At 49.9% G+C, this 13871-nt stretch overlaps 1 protein-coding gene across 3 annotated transcripts in view; it reads left to right on the top strand.

Moving 5' to 3' along the window:
- ADAM19 (ADAM metallopeptidase domain 19) overlaps nt 1-8567 on the top strand; it is a 76242-nt gene extending 67675 nt beyond the window's left edge. For 2 of the 3 annotated variants that reach the window (XM_017677270.3, XM_073231428.1), the window contains 7 exons: nt 84-161; nt 252-360; nt 1336-1480; nt 2278-2362; nt 2680-2904; nt 7486-7638; nt 8431-8567. In XM_017677270.3, coding sequence (XP_017532759.2) covers nt 84-161; nt 252-360; nt 1336-1480; nt 2278-2362; nt 2680-2904; nt 7486-7638; nt 8431-8484 — 849 coding nt within the window. In that variant the 3' untranslated portion in view covers nt 8485-8567. Of the gene's footprint in view, nt 1-83; nt 162-251; nt 361-1335; nt 1481-2277; nt 2363-2679; nt 2905-7461; nt 7639-8430 lie in introns of those variants that run through there. The other variant, XM_037025116.2, reaches the window with a different exon arrangement.
- Nucleotides 8568-13871: the final 5304 nt, after the last annotated feature.

The following is a 13871-nucleotide window of genomic DNA, read 5'->3' as shown; positions in this document are numbered from 1 at the left end:
TCTAAGTGCCAAACCCTAGTCCCCTGATGGCCAACCAATGTCTCTTCCGCTTTGCTGATGGCTCAGTGTCCTCCTCACGACAGATTTGCTTCGAGGGTCACTGCCGGAACACCTCCTTCTTTGAAACGGAAGGCTGCAGGAAGAAGTGCAACGGCCATGGGGTAAGTGCCGGGGCTTCTGGGCTCCTGCGCACCGCTGGCGGTGGGAGCTGGAGACCCCTGGAAGCTGACCCCGCCTGCCTCTCTCTCCAGGTCTGCAATAACAACCAGAACTGCCACTGCTTCCGGGGCTGGGCCCCACCCTTCTGCAGCACGCCCGGCCTGGGGGGCAGCATCGACAGTGGGCCCATGCCCCCCGAGAGTGAGTGCCGCCTGCGCAGTCAGAGGGGTGGGCGCCTGGGGCAGGTGGCCTGCTGCAGAGGGGTAATGCGTCAGCTGCATCCTCCTGATTCTGTAGATGAGGAGACAAGTAAAAGCAGGGTGGCGCTGGAGAGCGGCAGAGGCTAGCAGCCTAGCGCGGGGCACAGCTCTGTGGCGCCTCCTCTGTCCTTTCCACTGCGCAGGGTGAAACTGCCTGGTCAAGGGAGATTAAGATAGACGTGAGGTTACTGAAGAATCCCATCCTTTCTTGGGGGTGGGATGGCGACCAGTCTTTCTCAGTAACTAACATAATCATGAACGTGGAGCACTTTATAAGTAGTTCAGATTCCCTTGGATGAACAAGGCTTAAAATGGAGATTAAACACATCTCAGTGATTTTAGCCTTTTGATTTCCAAGCTTTTGTTTTTTTCAATAGTAGCAAAGCACTTTTGTTGAGCAATATCTTTCAAAGATAAAAGTAGTGTGTCACTGGTGTCTATATATTTTGTACATGTAAATGTATAATTCATGAGAGGCAGCTTTGATGAAACCAAGCATGGAATTGTGGATTATGCATGCGAGTTCTAGTCTTACATCAGTCTAAGGCTCCTAGCATTTTGTGTCGGTTGCTTTGTGTCCAGAAAAACCATGATTCAGGCTGGAAACTAGTGGTAAATAATAGAAGTGGAGCTACTTGCCTCAAAAGAGACTCTCTTAATTAAACATAAGTGGTTGGAGAAGCTTTATTACAAGATCTGTACAAAGCAAATTGACCGGGCTGCTTAAGTTAATATTAGTAATTTCCCAGTGGTATACGATGTGTGTTTTTTACTACACTTTTTGAGTTAAAATAAGTAATATAAGCTAAAGGCAGCTCAAATATTCTGAAGAAGAATCAGGAATACATTGTTTGAAATCCACTGCTATTAGCCAAAATAGTGTCTCAGCCTCTCCCTTGGGCTCTGTTTCTGGAAGGTGCTGGCCCTGTGATAGCTGGAGTGTTCACAACCGTCTTTGTGCTGGTGGTCCTCACAATGATGTACTATTGCTGCAGACAGAACAGCAAACTAGGCCAGCTGAAGCCCTTTGCCCTCCCTTCCAAGCTGAGGCAACAGCTCAGGTATGATGGGGTGCCATGAAGGACTTGGGGTCTGCTTATGGATCATAAAGCAGTTCCTGGTGGAAAAGTTGGTGGTGATGGGTCTAATTCAGGGAGGGCGCATTTGAGGCACTTGCCGCCCTCTTCCCTTCTGCGGTGCTCCAAGACCATGGCAGACAATTACTAGTTGGCCTTACTATGGAAGTACTCTCCACTAACCTGGCCATCGCTTTCAGAATCCTTCTCAGTAGACTGACCCCGACCAGTTTAAGCTGGACTGTGAAATGAAATCTTTACTTGTTTGATTTGCTTTCCATTTTAAAGAGCAGGAGACAGGCAACAGAGTGGGATTGACTAGTCCAAGTCAATCACAGGGGTGGCTGGACATCAAGACAAAGTTAACTTTTTTTCAAGCGATTGATTCTTCTGGATATTTCATATGAGTAGTCTCCGAGTTCCCTATTAAACTACAGTTGTTCTGGAGGGGATTTTAAATCCCAAGTCTTTCTGGATCTATAGCTGAGGGGGCTTAGTTGATGGCTGGTAACATCCTATGTCTCTGGGAGAGAAAGTTCTTAAAAGGCCAAAGAAAAAGTACTGAGGAAACTGCTTTGTGAAGGCCAGCTCCCTTTGCTTGAGAGTTCTCCATCTGCAAGGACTCCTCACCTAGCGAGACATGTTCAGGAGAACCGGTGCCACCCTCAGAGCAGGCTTGGGGAAGGTTTGGCTACTTGCTGGCCATGCTTGGGTCAGAGGGAACTCGGGCACTGACGCTCAATGAACACCCTCCCTTCTCCTCCCCCATTTCTTGTTACCAGTTGTCCCTTCAGGGTGTCCCAGAATAGTGGAACTGGCCATGCCAACCCAACATTCAAGTTGCAGACGCCCCAGGGCAAGCGAAAGGTAAGGGGTTTGCACCACTGCGCTTTGCTACTGTTCCTTATCCCTCAGGACTGCTGGATTGTCCTAAGAATCTCTGTGGGCCTGTGGGATTGGTAATAAAAGCTGCTTTCTTGGCTTGAGAGATGTTCATTTGGTTCTGACATGCCCTCATGACTTCAAAGGTTGCATCTGACCTCTGAGATCCTAGGGATTCAGCTGGTCAGCATGCCCTCCCCTTGGCCTCTGGTCATCTCAGGGAGGCCCACAAAGGCATCCTGGAGTCTTTAAGTACATTGAGGGTTCCTGTGTATCAGGCATTCTTTGTCTTTTGCATGCAGGTGACCAACACCCCTGAAACCCTACGGAAGCCCTCCCAGCCTCCTCCCCGGCCCCCTCCAGACTACCTGCATGCTGGGTCCCCACCTGCACCATTGCCAGTTCACCTCAGCAGGGCTGCTAGGAACTCCCCAGGGGCTGAGTCCCAAGTAGAGAGGAAGGAGTCATCCAGGAGGCCTCCCCCAAGCCGGCCAGTGCCCCCTGCACCAAATTGCATCCTTTCCCAGGTAAGTGTATTCTCGGCAACCCTGGACTAGGGGCATTGCTTTTAAGGTCACTGACAGTGGGGAATGAGAGGGGCTGTGAAGATGAAACTTGCAGAGTCATGAGCTGCCTGCCTTTCCTCCATTCTGGTAAACACAGGGGCACGTCAGGGGTGAGAGCGCTGCGCGGAGGGAAGTACACTCCCCAGGCAGCCCCTCAACTACGGAGGGTTTCCTCCCTGGCTGTGACAAGCCACTGCCCACCTTCCACCCCAAATCACCTTCTTTCAGTACCTCGTGCTCCTTCTCTCTCCTCTAGGTCTTTGCAAATGCTATGTCTTCTGCTAATACTCTCTTCTTCCCCTTGCATAGCCAGCTCCTGTTCAGCCTCACATCTCTGAATGCCACTGTCCCCAACAAGCCTTCTCTGACCCCCAAACCTGAGTTTGGTGCCCCTGTACATCTCTCATCATAGTACTTCCCCCTCCCCCCAGCTGTACTTGTCAGTATCTTCCACTAGGTGGGAGGTCTTCCTGGGGGGCTGCCATGATGCCTTGCTCCCTGCAAGGGCAGGTCAAGGGGCAAGGCCCCTGGGAGATGGGAGCAGGTCTGGGCTCCAAGCCCCAGCACTGGCATCCCTTGGAAGTGGAGCCACCCTGCCAGCAGCCCAAGCACTCCATGTGTCTGTGTTCTGACGTCTCCAACTGTTCTTCCTGGCAGATGTTCCCGCAATACGGGCACAGATGTTTCCAGGGCAGTGGCCGGGCATGGTGCCTGCCAGGGCTGGCCTGTGTGCTTTGGGTGTGACTCCTCAAGGGGGGCAGAGGACTGTTTTCTTCTCGGGGCCGCTTTTCTTGGGCACCATCCAGAGGGCCAGTGGGGCCCAGGCTGCCCCTAGGACTGTGGGGCTGGCAGAGATCTTGCAGGACCCCCGAGACAGGGGCAGTCTCCTGGTCTCCTGACGGTTTGCAGCTGTTACTCTCCTGTTTTCCTCTTCTGGGCCAGGGGTGGCATGGAGGAGATCCATGCAGAAAGGGAAAGCCTGATGGAGAGGGGAGAGGGAGGGAGAAGAGAAGAGAGAAGAGAGCAAGAGGAGCCGAGAGAAGAACTGGGGAGGGGGCATTGGCCTGCTCAGGCGGCCCTAACAAAGGACTGCAGGTGGGGGGCTCAAACAACAGAAATTTGTTTTCTCACAGTTCTGGAGACTGGAAGTCCAAGGTGAACTTGTCAGTAGGGATGTTTTCTTCTGAGGCCTACCTCCTTGGCTTGCAGGTGGCCACCGTCTCCCATGTCCCACGTGGTCTTCCTTTGTGCGTGTGCCCTGATGCCTCCCTGTGTGTCCAAATTTACTCTTTGAGTAAGGGCACCAGCCACCAGTGGATCAGGGCCCACCCTAACAGCCTCATTTTAACTTAATTAATTCTTTAAAGGCCCCATCTCCAAATATAGTCACATTCTGAGGTACTGGGCATTAGGGCTGCAATATATGATTTTGGGGTACACAGTTCGGCCTACAGTGGAGGGAGTGGAGGGATAGGGGACAAGAGGGATAAAGCAACTGCATGGAGACATGTGGGTAAAGGGAGAACAGAGGAGGGTGGGGGGAGCAGGCCATGCAGGCCATTGTTCCTAGAAGCCCACACAGAGGTTTGTTCAGTGGAGATGGGGCCAGCCTTACCCCAAGGTCCTGAGCAGTACACTGGGGAGCACCAGGGACAGTAGAATTCAGCTTGGGGGAAAAACCTGGGAGGCTTCATATCCTGCCCGGATTCTTCCTTTCCCTGGTGGCTGCTGGCAGGGGTCCAGAGCACAGAAGTCTGCCCAGCCAGTAGCGGGTATCCTGAGACAGAAATCTCAAGCATGGCTTCTGCTGGGCATCTGGGCCCAGACAGGTTTCTCCAAGGTCAGGCAGTGGGAGGCAGTTGCAGGACAAGTCTGGAGAGACTCGTCACTTCCATGCTAAGGACCATTCCAGGAAGTGAGTTATTGCTACTATCTGTTTCTCCTGGGGAGTAGCCAAGTCTCACAGAGTTGAAAAGACTAACCTGAGATCCCAGTTTGTAAGTGAAGGAGCCAGGATTTGAACTCAGATCTGACTCCAAACCCTTCACCACCTGGTGGCTGAGGCCCTGAGGTCCCTAGCTGAGTAAGACATCACCTGTCCTGGGGACAATCACACTCTCCAGATCTCAGCTCCACTACCTTCTTGCTGGGTGACGTGGCCCACCCTGGAGAGGTGATGGGTGAAGTTTTGCAACCTCTTCTGTTCTCTCTGAAAATTTATAGAAGCTTCTACTCTGTACTAGGCAGTGTGGAGCAAAACAGATGCTGTCTTTGCCTCACAGAGCTCAGATTCTGCTGGGGAGACAATCAAATGCATGTACTTACAATGGTAATCAGTGCTGTGAAGGAGAGGTTCATGGTGCCCAGAAAGAGAATTATAGGGGGAATTGTTAATAAATTTAATTTTCAATTAAATTAAATAAATTTGTTTTAAAAAAATGAAAGGCTCCTCTAGCAGTGTGATGGGAGGGGGATGAGACTGGGCACACACTGGTTAGAAGGTTTAAGTGGTCTCTAAAAGAGACATGATGGAGGCTGGGAGCAGGGGGTGGTGGGGGTGATAGAGTGAAGCTGGTAAGAAATGTGTAGAAGAGGTAACAGACGGGATTTGGCGGGTGGCAGGGAACGACCACCTACCCAGTGTCTGGTGTGTGCAGCCTTACTGATGGAGATGCCGCTCCCTGAGGGAGGGAGCGGTGGCCGGAGTGGTTCAGGGACTGTTTCTGCCCTGGAAAACTGTCTGGGTGGGCCTCCAGTAGACCTGAGCTGGGTCATAGCAGATGTGGCCTGAGGCAGGGTGCTGCTCTGGGACACCCGGAGTTGCATGCAGATAACTCTCCTTCCCAGATTAACACCCTTCCCGTCCCCTGCACCGCCCTGGGTGACCCCACCTGGGTCACTCATTGTACGCAGCAAGCAGCCAAGGGAGCAGAGCATTTCCCCACGTCAGCCTGGCATCTGCTCCCAGCTGTTGCCTCCCCCAGAAGGTCTCTGTCCTGGCCTCCAACAGCCTCTGCAATTGAGCAGCTGTCTGGGCTGGAAGGGTAAGGAATCACATTGACCTTAAGGGAAGGGATGGATCTGGAAAACATGGCTTTTTGGTCACAAGAATCTGCTGCTCTTTCATTCTCTGAACCTTATTTTCTGCTCTGTTTTCTGCTGGTTGAGAAGCTTCTGTGAGAAAATCTCAGTTCCCTGATTTGCTCTTGCCTCTTAGCATGCTGGCCTTTTGGACATTTTTCTGCTTGTTGATGACCTTCTCAAGAAGGGGAATAATCAGGGCAGCAGGCACTGGAGCTCCCGCCTGTGGAACTGGCTTCTCTCCTACACCCACTGGCTTGGGGATTTGTGGGTGGTGGCACAGTCTATTCTTTGCTCCTTAAAACAATTTTTTTTTATCACAGAAGGAATACATGGTTATTTTATGAATTTTTGACTAGCACAGAAATTTATTTATTCAACTAATATTTGTTGAGGGCTTCCTGTGTACTAGACAGTGTTCTGGAAGTTTGAGCTTTATCATGAACCGAACAGACAAGAAACCTTACCCTTGCTTCTGGTCTAGTGGCAGGTGGAAAGACAGGAAGTAAGAAATGAGTAAATTGTGTAGTATGTTGGAGGGGAATAAGTGATATATACCAAACAAACGAAAAAAAAAGAGAAGTGGATTAGGATAAAAGAGAGGGAATGCTGAGTGCCAGGCAGAGGGGGGTGTTATCATTTTAAATAAGGTGCCTGGGAAGGCTTTATTGAGAAAGTGACAAAACATGAAGGTACAATTTAAAAACACAAAGGAAAGAATCTCTGTTAATTGTGCCATCCATAGACAAGCAATATGAAAAATATGTTTCTTTTTTAATTTTATTTTTATTTACATAGATACTATACACATATGCTCTTGTTAAAAACAAGTTGAGTGTTCATCTGGACAGCCCCTCCCCTCACCCCCACCCCCACCCCAGCCTCTGTTAGAGGTTTGGTCTGCATCCTTCCTGACTTTCTTCTATACATGTGCATCTGGGCAGGGGCCAGACTGGTCATGGTGACCTATTGTATATAAACTGTCCTCTACAACTTGTATTTCAGCTTGCAAGGACTCTTGATCATCTTTCCACCTCAGCGTATATCAACCTAGTTCATTCTTTTTAAATGCTGTGTCACCTATCACTGTATAGTTTTCCTGTTTGTCTCCTGTGGAAATTTTGGGTGTTGATAGTTTCTTTTGCTGTCCCAAATAGTGCTGCAAGGAGCACCCTCATAATTTCATTTCTGTGCACCTGTGCAAATAGTTCTCTAACGTGAGCAATAGGAAGTAGAATTATTAGATCAGAGAATGGCTACTTCTCATTTCAACACATGCTGCCAGCTTGCTCTCTAAAAAGGCTTCTTCCTGAGCATGTGAACACACGCACAAAATTTCTTTTCAGATGGAACCACATGGTATATCCCTTCTCTCACGTGATTTTGATCTGTAATATATTGAGAACACTTTCTAACGGGTCCCCTCTGGCCTTTGAGTGAGGCTTGTGGCTTTCTCCCCAGGACTTCTCCAGGCCTCGGCCACCCCAGAAAGCACTCCCAGCCAACCCAGTGCCAGGCCGCAAGAGCCTCCCCAGGCCAAGGGGCCCCCCCATACTGTGGCCTCCTGCTGCTGGTGCTCAGGAGTCCCGGCCTCTGGTATCATCTGCCCCAAAGGTGAGTCTGAAGAAGCCCTCAAGGTAGAAGCTGGGGCCTGAAGGGCCCAGGGAACAAGAATGTGGTTGAGCAAACAAACCAGTTCATGCTTCTGATTGTAGGGCTGAACTTCAAAAGCTAAGGACAAAAGCTTAGCATTTCTTGGTGCCTGCTTGACAATTCCTTAAAGTGGTGTTAGGGGTTTTCTGTTTCATGTGAAAGGCAATGTTTAGGAACCTGGTGCCTTCAAACTTGCACCTGAAACCCACCAGCTAAATGGCTCAGGGAAAGTCATTCTCTTGAGTCTCAAAGTTTCCTTCTCTGCAAAGAGGTAATAAGAAGCAGGAGTGGCCAACCATAAGGCTGCCATCAAGGTCAAGGCAATTAATTTATATAAACTGCTGGCCGGAGGTAGGCTGTGCACAAATGGCTCCTCTTATTGCCTCTCTCCTGGGCTGATGTATTCCCAGGCTGCCAGTCCTGGGTGTTGGGGCATTCCCAGGGTGGAGGGAGGCTGATGGCCACATCGTCCCGCAAGGCCCTGGGTTATCTGTGGACTGAGCTGCAGCTTCCGGGAGGCGGGAGGAGAGAGGAGAGAGGATGGCTCATCAGCTCGGGGTGGGGGCACCGCCATGTAGGGTTGATGGTCTGGACAAGCAGACATGTCCACAGACTTCTATGGGAAACCATTCTTTCTCAAAGACAGACAGGTCTATCCTTCAGACTGGTCAAACACAAGAGGCCAGCTCTCCATTGATCCCACTGATCACAATTTAGCTGATGTCTCTCTCCTTCTCATCGCTTTCTTTTCAGTTTCCTGAATACAGATCACAGAGGGCTGAGGGGATGACTAGCTCAAAAATCTGAACTCATCCAAAAGGCTTCTCCCTTTCCTTGAGGACTCTGGGTACCACAGAGGACCCGTGGCCACAGAATGTGGAAGAAGCATGTCCGACCTCCTCTTCCCTGCCTCATCCGCTCCCGTAACCACCACATCTCTGAAAATCTCCTTGGCTCAGTGCCTCCTTGGCTTCCTCGGATGCCCAGAGGGACAATATCCAATGGCATTGAAGTGTTGTTTTGTGCAATATACAGCTCCAGGTGGGGAGGGGAGAGTGTGGAAGAGGATGAATGACAGCTAGTCCTCCATCCTCCCTTAGCTGGCCTGTCACCTCAGAGCTGCCAGTGGAGATGTGCCAGGCAGTCTGAGCTGGTGAGCCTGACCTGGGAAACATCCCGTTTAGCCCTTCAGGACAAGACTTAACTTGGAGGAGCCATCCATGCACGTCCTGGGGTGGATGCATGAGAGCTTTCCATTGCTTCTTTCTCTTTGAAGGTCCCAGGTTAGACAGAGGCCGGGCACTTTCCCATCCCTTTTAGCTCTTAGATTGTGAGGGGTCAAACCAGCTGTGGCTGTGGCCCTGCCCGGGGATTGGTTGAGGTCACAGGTCCTAGTTCTGTGGCCACTTGTGAACAAGTCAAGTCTCTTCCTCATCCTCCCAAAGCCTCTGCATGCCTTTATTCACATGGGTCACTCTGACTCAGACAGGTACTATTTGTGGGCAGTGTAGACAGCAGGGGGAGCACCAGGCATGGGCCTCCTCTGAGCCAATGCCAAAGGTCGCCACGTGACTGGCAATAGTTCTTGGTTGCCCTTTCTTTTCTCTGCTGCATCTTCCAAGTGTCCCATGCATTTGATTTCTCCTTCCTCACTCAGACCCAGACCCACCAAGTGTGTGGTGCTGTGGTGAGTGGATCCTCTGCAGTCCCGGGACCTGGTGCCTGTGACCTGCAAGTCAGGATCCTGCCTCGAGGGTCGGCCACTGGATTTCCTAGTTGGTTCTCAAGAGTGTTGACCAGAGTGGACTTGGGCCATGGCTGTGGAGGGCAAAGCTTTATTTTCCATTGTGTTTTGTGACCTCAGCAGGGTGAGGGTTTTCCACCCTAGTCCCTGCCCTAATTCTAAATATGGGTGCAGTGAAGGGAGCAGACATCCTGGGAACCCCAGCCTGTCCTTAGGTCTGGCCGCTGACTGAGGCAGGATCAGGACCCTCTGAGCAGAGAGCAGGCCCTGTCTCCAGACCCCAGAGGAGCGGCTGTCAGGAGCCTGGGTGGAACAGAGTCTGTGGGGCCACCAGGCTTTCACTCATTTGCCCCCTTGTGTTCCGCCCTCTGGTTGCTGCCCTTCCCTCCTGACTTACAGAAAGAAGTTGGAGGCTACTCCAATGAGGCCTGCCCTCCCCTGAGCAGGGAAGGAGGGCTGTGTGGTGCTCTGCTAAATTGGATGACATGTCCCTGGAGAGCTGCTCTGGTGACTGTCCCCACCCCCAGAAGGGTGCTGTGCAGCGGGGTCTCCCCACCTGCAGGGAGCCATTGTTTGCTCCTGAAAACCTCAGTGCGAGCAAGAAGCTTGAGCTTTCTCCCCCATCCACCTCCGGAGGGCCCCTTAGAGTTCTCTGCACACAATAGGTGCTCCATGTTCTTGGGCTTGCACACAAGTGGGAGATGTGGGATATGCACCTGGGGACATGCATGGGCTGGATTTAGGAAAGATCTCAGGAAAAGGAGGTTCTCTTCACTCAGGTAGCTGTGATATTCACACGCATCTCCCTGTCAAGGGCCTGGTCGCCCCCCATAGCCAGTCTCCATCTTCCTTGCTAACTGATTAAGTCAGGAGACAGCCTCCCATTTAAGCGTGCTACTCCAAATGCCCCATGTCTTCAGGCTGGGCCCCAGAAAAGCAAAGGTGAAAATACCCCTGCAAAAAAAACCCCAAAAACCAGACCTGTAAACCCCATCCCGTGCCTCACAGACATTCCTGTGGCCTGTGCAGCTTTTCTCGCCTAGATCAGGAGGTAGAAGGCTCTGAAGTGAAAATGTCACAGCTGCTGTGGCTGCATGAGCCTTTTGAACCTGAAATCCACCCTCCCACTCCAGAAAGACACCTGTGTGTTTGATTTATTTTTCTGTTTCTGTTTTTGTTTTCCATTATTTTAATACCACCTCTATCCCATAAAACTGTACTGTGAACTGGAAGATGGTCGGGTTTTTTAAATTTGATAGAGACTTTGGGCAGCCGGTTCTATTTACTGTTTCACTCCTGGCTGTGTTCAGGGGGCCGGGAGTCGCCATTTCAGAGGCCCTAGAGGCTGCCCAGGAGCAGGACCGGCCAGCACGTGCCCCCTTTACCCTCCTGTGCCCATGTGCTGCTTTGAGGTGACAAAAACACATACAGACTTAAGGAAGGAGGGACTTTATTCAACAGGATTACTGCAAGATGGGGAACAGATGTACTGCAATGGGGCAGTGGGCAATTTGTAATAGGGAGAATACTGCAGCATCTGTGAGCCTCTCACAGCTCAGAAAAATGGGGCTTTCCTATTCTAGGAAGATGTGAGCTTGATTAGAAAGAACCACTTTCAGGGACTGTCTTTGTGCTCAGTTATTGGTTGGGGCAGGGGTCTCCTACAGAGCAGCTATATGCAGCTATTGCGAAGGGTGGGCCCCAGTTCAGAGTGGTGGGGAAGAGAGAGAGCTTGGGGGAGTGAGTTAGACAACCTTTGTTCAGATGGAGACACAGAAATCTTTTAAAGAGTGAATTAGCCTCTTGCCAGTTTTACAACCCTGGAAATATTTTTCTTAAGAGCCTGGGAACCATCTCTGAAATGCAAATCTTAAGGAACCTCAAGGGAGCTAGCACTCCTATCTCCTTGTCTCGGTGGGAGTATGAGTTCAGGCACCCACCTCTAAGTAATGTAACTACTTGCTTGCCACAGGTTCTTTTTAGCCTTGTTTAATTCTCCCTATATAAAAAAAACCCCGCCCCTTTCTGCTCCAGCTCTGAGATGCTTGCAGATCCTAGAGTATCTCATTGCAGGTCTTACGGTATTGCAATAGCTCCTTGCCATCTCACAAGAATCCTTTTGAGTAAAGCCTCACTCTACCTATGTCCAAATTCATCCTTATTTGGCAGAGGGTATGAACCACTTGCATATTTTAAATTGGGGACCAGTTCTGAAGTCAGTGATTCTGTTAAATGTGTGTATAACAGCTCTGCTGGACACCCAAGAAAGTCAAGGGAATGCTGACTGGAAAGGTGCCTCATTCCTAGGGAAGCTCATCTAGAGGGGTTCTGCAGAATCCAAGCCTTGTGCCCCCAAAGTCCCCTTTCCAGGCATCCTCTCATACCATCCACTGTGTGTACGTATGAGTCTGGGATCCAGGGCAATGTGAATTTTCTTATTATTTGGGAGATTGCTCACAGAAAACAGATCCTCTTCTCTCTCATCCACCTATTAATTGTTTACAATATTTGTACATCTATGCAAAATACTTGAATGGGCCATGGTGCCTTTTTTCTTTGTTTGTATTTAATTAAAATAAAGCGTCATTTGAAATGTTGTCTGGTTTGGCAACTTATTTTGTTTTAATGCCCCAGTACTCAGCCCGGATGGGATCCATCACATGAGGACTCCTCAGAAGAGTTCCCACAAACACCATCAGTCAGCCTGAGGGGCTGAAACGAAAGACCTACAAGACATGGAAAAGCCCTGGGATTTCCCATGACCAGTCCAGGGGGCTGTTTGTCTTCACACCTGGCCAGAAGTTGGTTAAGCTCAATTAGGTCTTGGGTCACTGAAGGCATGAATGATCCTGGGATTCTCTGATACCTGTCTTCTTTTGCTACACTACTGCCTTTAGGAGACAGCTGAAACTCTCTTTGCTACCTCATCTTATTCCTAGGGATCATGTACTTCAAAGAGGGGACAGCCTTGCCCAAGGTCTGGTGGGCATGGGGGAGTGGGAGAATGGGACTTGGGTGTAGCAGGCGCAAAGGCAGGGCTAGGGTGGGTATGCTATCTGACCCCAGAGCTGGATGCGTGGTAAGAGCTCACACCCATTACTGCCTCCCATTCCACAGAAGGATCCCACCCTTATTCTCTCAGCTGATCCCCACCCCAACCTGGAGGTTCTCTAAAAGAGACAATCAACATAACCCTTACATGAGTTAAGGTTTATGCTAAGGTTATGCACACTGCTCTCTTTGGGTGGATTATCTCATTTAATTTTCACAAAAGCCCTAGGAGGAGATCCTTGATATCTGATTATATGTTTCTAATGTCTCAGGGTTTTAAGATTGCTAAGGATATCAAAGGCATCAAAGAAATGCTTTGAGTACTAAAATGCCTGCTCCTGAAATTAGCCCCCACCCAAACACCCCTGCTTGCTTAACACCATATTCTAAACTAGCCGCTGTGTCCACTCTGCCAGTCAGTCTCTGGGTTGGTAGTCCTAGACTGGTGAGTAGCATAATGCACTGAGCCTGGTTGGACACACATGGGTTCAGATCCCAGCTCTGCTGCTTACTAGATGTATGAGAGTAGATAAACTCTAGAACTCAAGAGTCACTTTTTGCCTTACAGGGGGAATACTAACTTCCTTAAAAGCATCATGATCATCAGTGAAGTGCTTTACGTAAAAGCACCCAGCCACGCCTGGCATAGGCTGAGTGCTCAGAAATTGCCATCTGACTACATGCTGGGTTCTATTAAAGTCTGCTCTGGGTTGAGATCTGGACTCCAAGAATCTGGGGAAAGGACTATTTGGAACGGTATTTTTCCTGCATTCAATAAATATTTTTAGGAGTGCCAACCATGTGCTAAGTCCTGAGAAAAAGCAGTAAATAAAGACCATATGACCCCCTGGGACTTATATTCAGACAGAGGAAGCAATATAAAACAAGAAGAGAAATGAACAGAGTAGTATCAGCATGCAGTCGGGGGCCAGTTTAGTCTTTTGGAGAGACACTGTGCCTGGACGTTAAGACTATAGGGTCAGAGCCAGATACCAACTTTCTTCCTGGCTGTGTACCTTGGGCAATTACTAACCTCCCTGAGACCTTCTTCTCATACACAAAATGGGGATAAAAATTTGTCTACCTTAGGAATTGTGAGGACTTAAAGAGAGAATTCACATGAAGCTCTTTGCACTGTGCCTGGCTCCTAGTAAGGACTCAAGCATTAACAAGGGATCAGTGCCTTTTAATGACTATTAGAGTCTATAGTAATCTAGACTCTGTTATTCTAGATGGAGTAGTATTCCCCAAAGAGCCTTCCCACTCTATGGAGGATGTGGCTCTGGAAGGCTATGTGGCTACTGCCACGACTTCCCTGGCAGCCATGACCCTCTGGAGGTCAGGGATCAGCCTCCCTAGTGTCACTGCTCCATGCCCGAAGAAGGCCAAGACACAAGTA

This window comes from Manis javanica, chromosome 1 (assembly GCF_040802235.1).
Source record: "Manis javanica isolate MJ-LG chromosome 1, MJ_LKY, whole genome shotgun sequence".
Classification (NCBI taxonomy): domain Eukaryota; kingdom Metazoa; phylum Chordata; class Mammalia; order Pholidota; family Manidae; genus Manis; species Manis javanica.
Note: the sequence above shows the minus strand (reverse complement) of the source record. Positions and strands in the feature narration are given on the sequence as shown.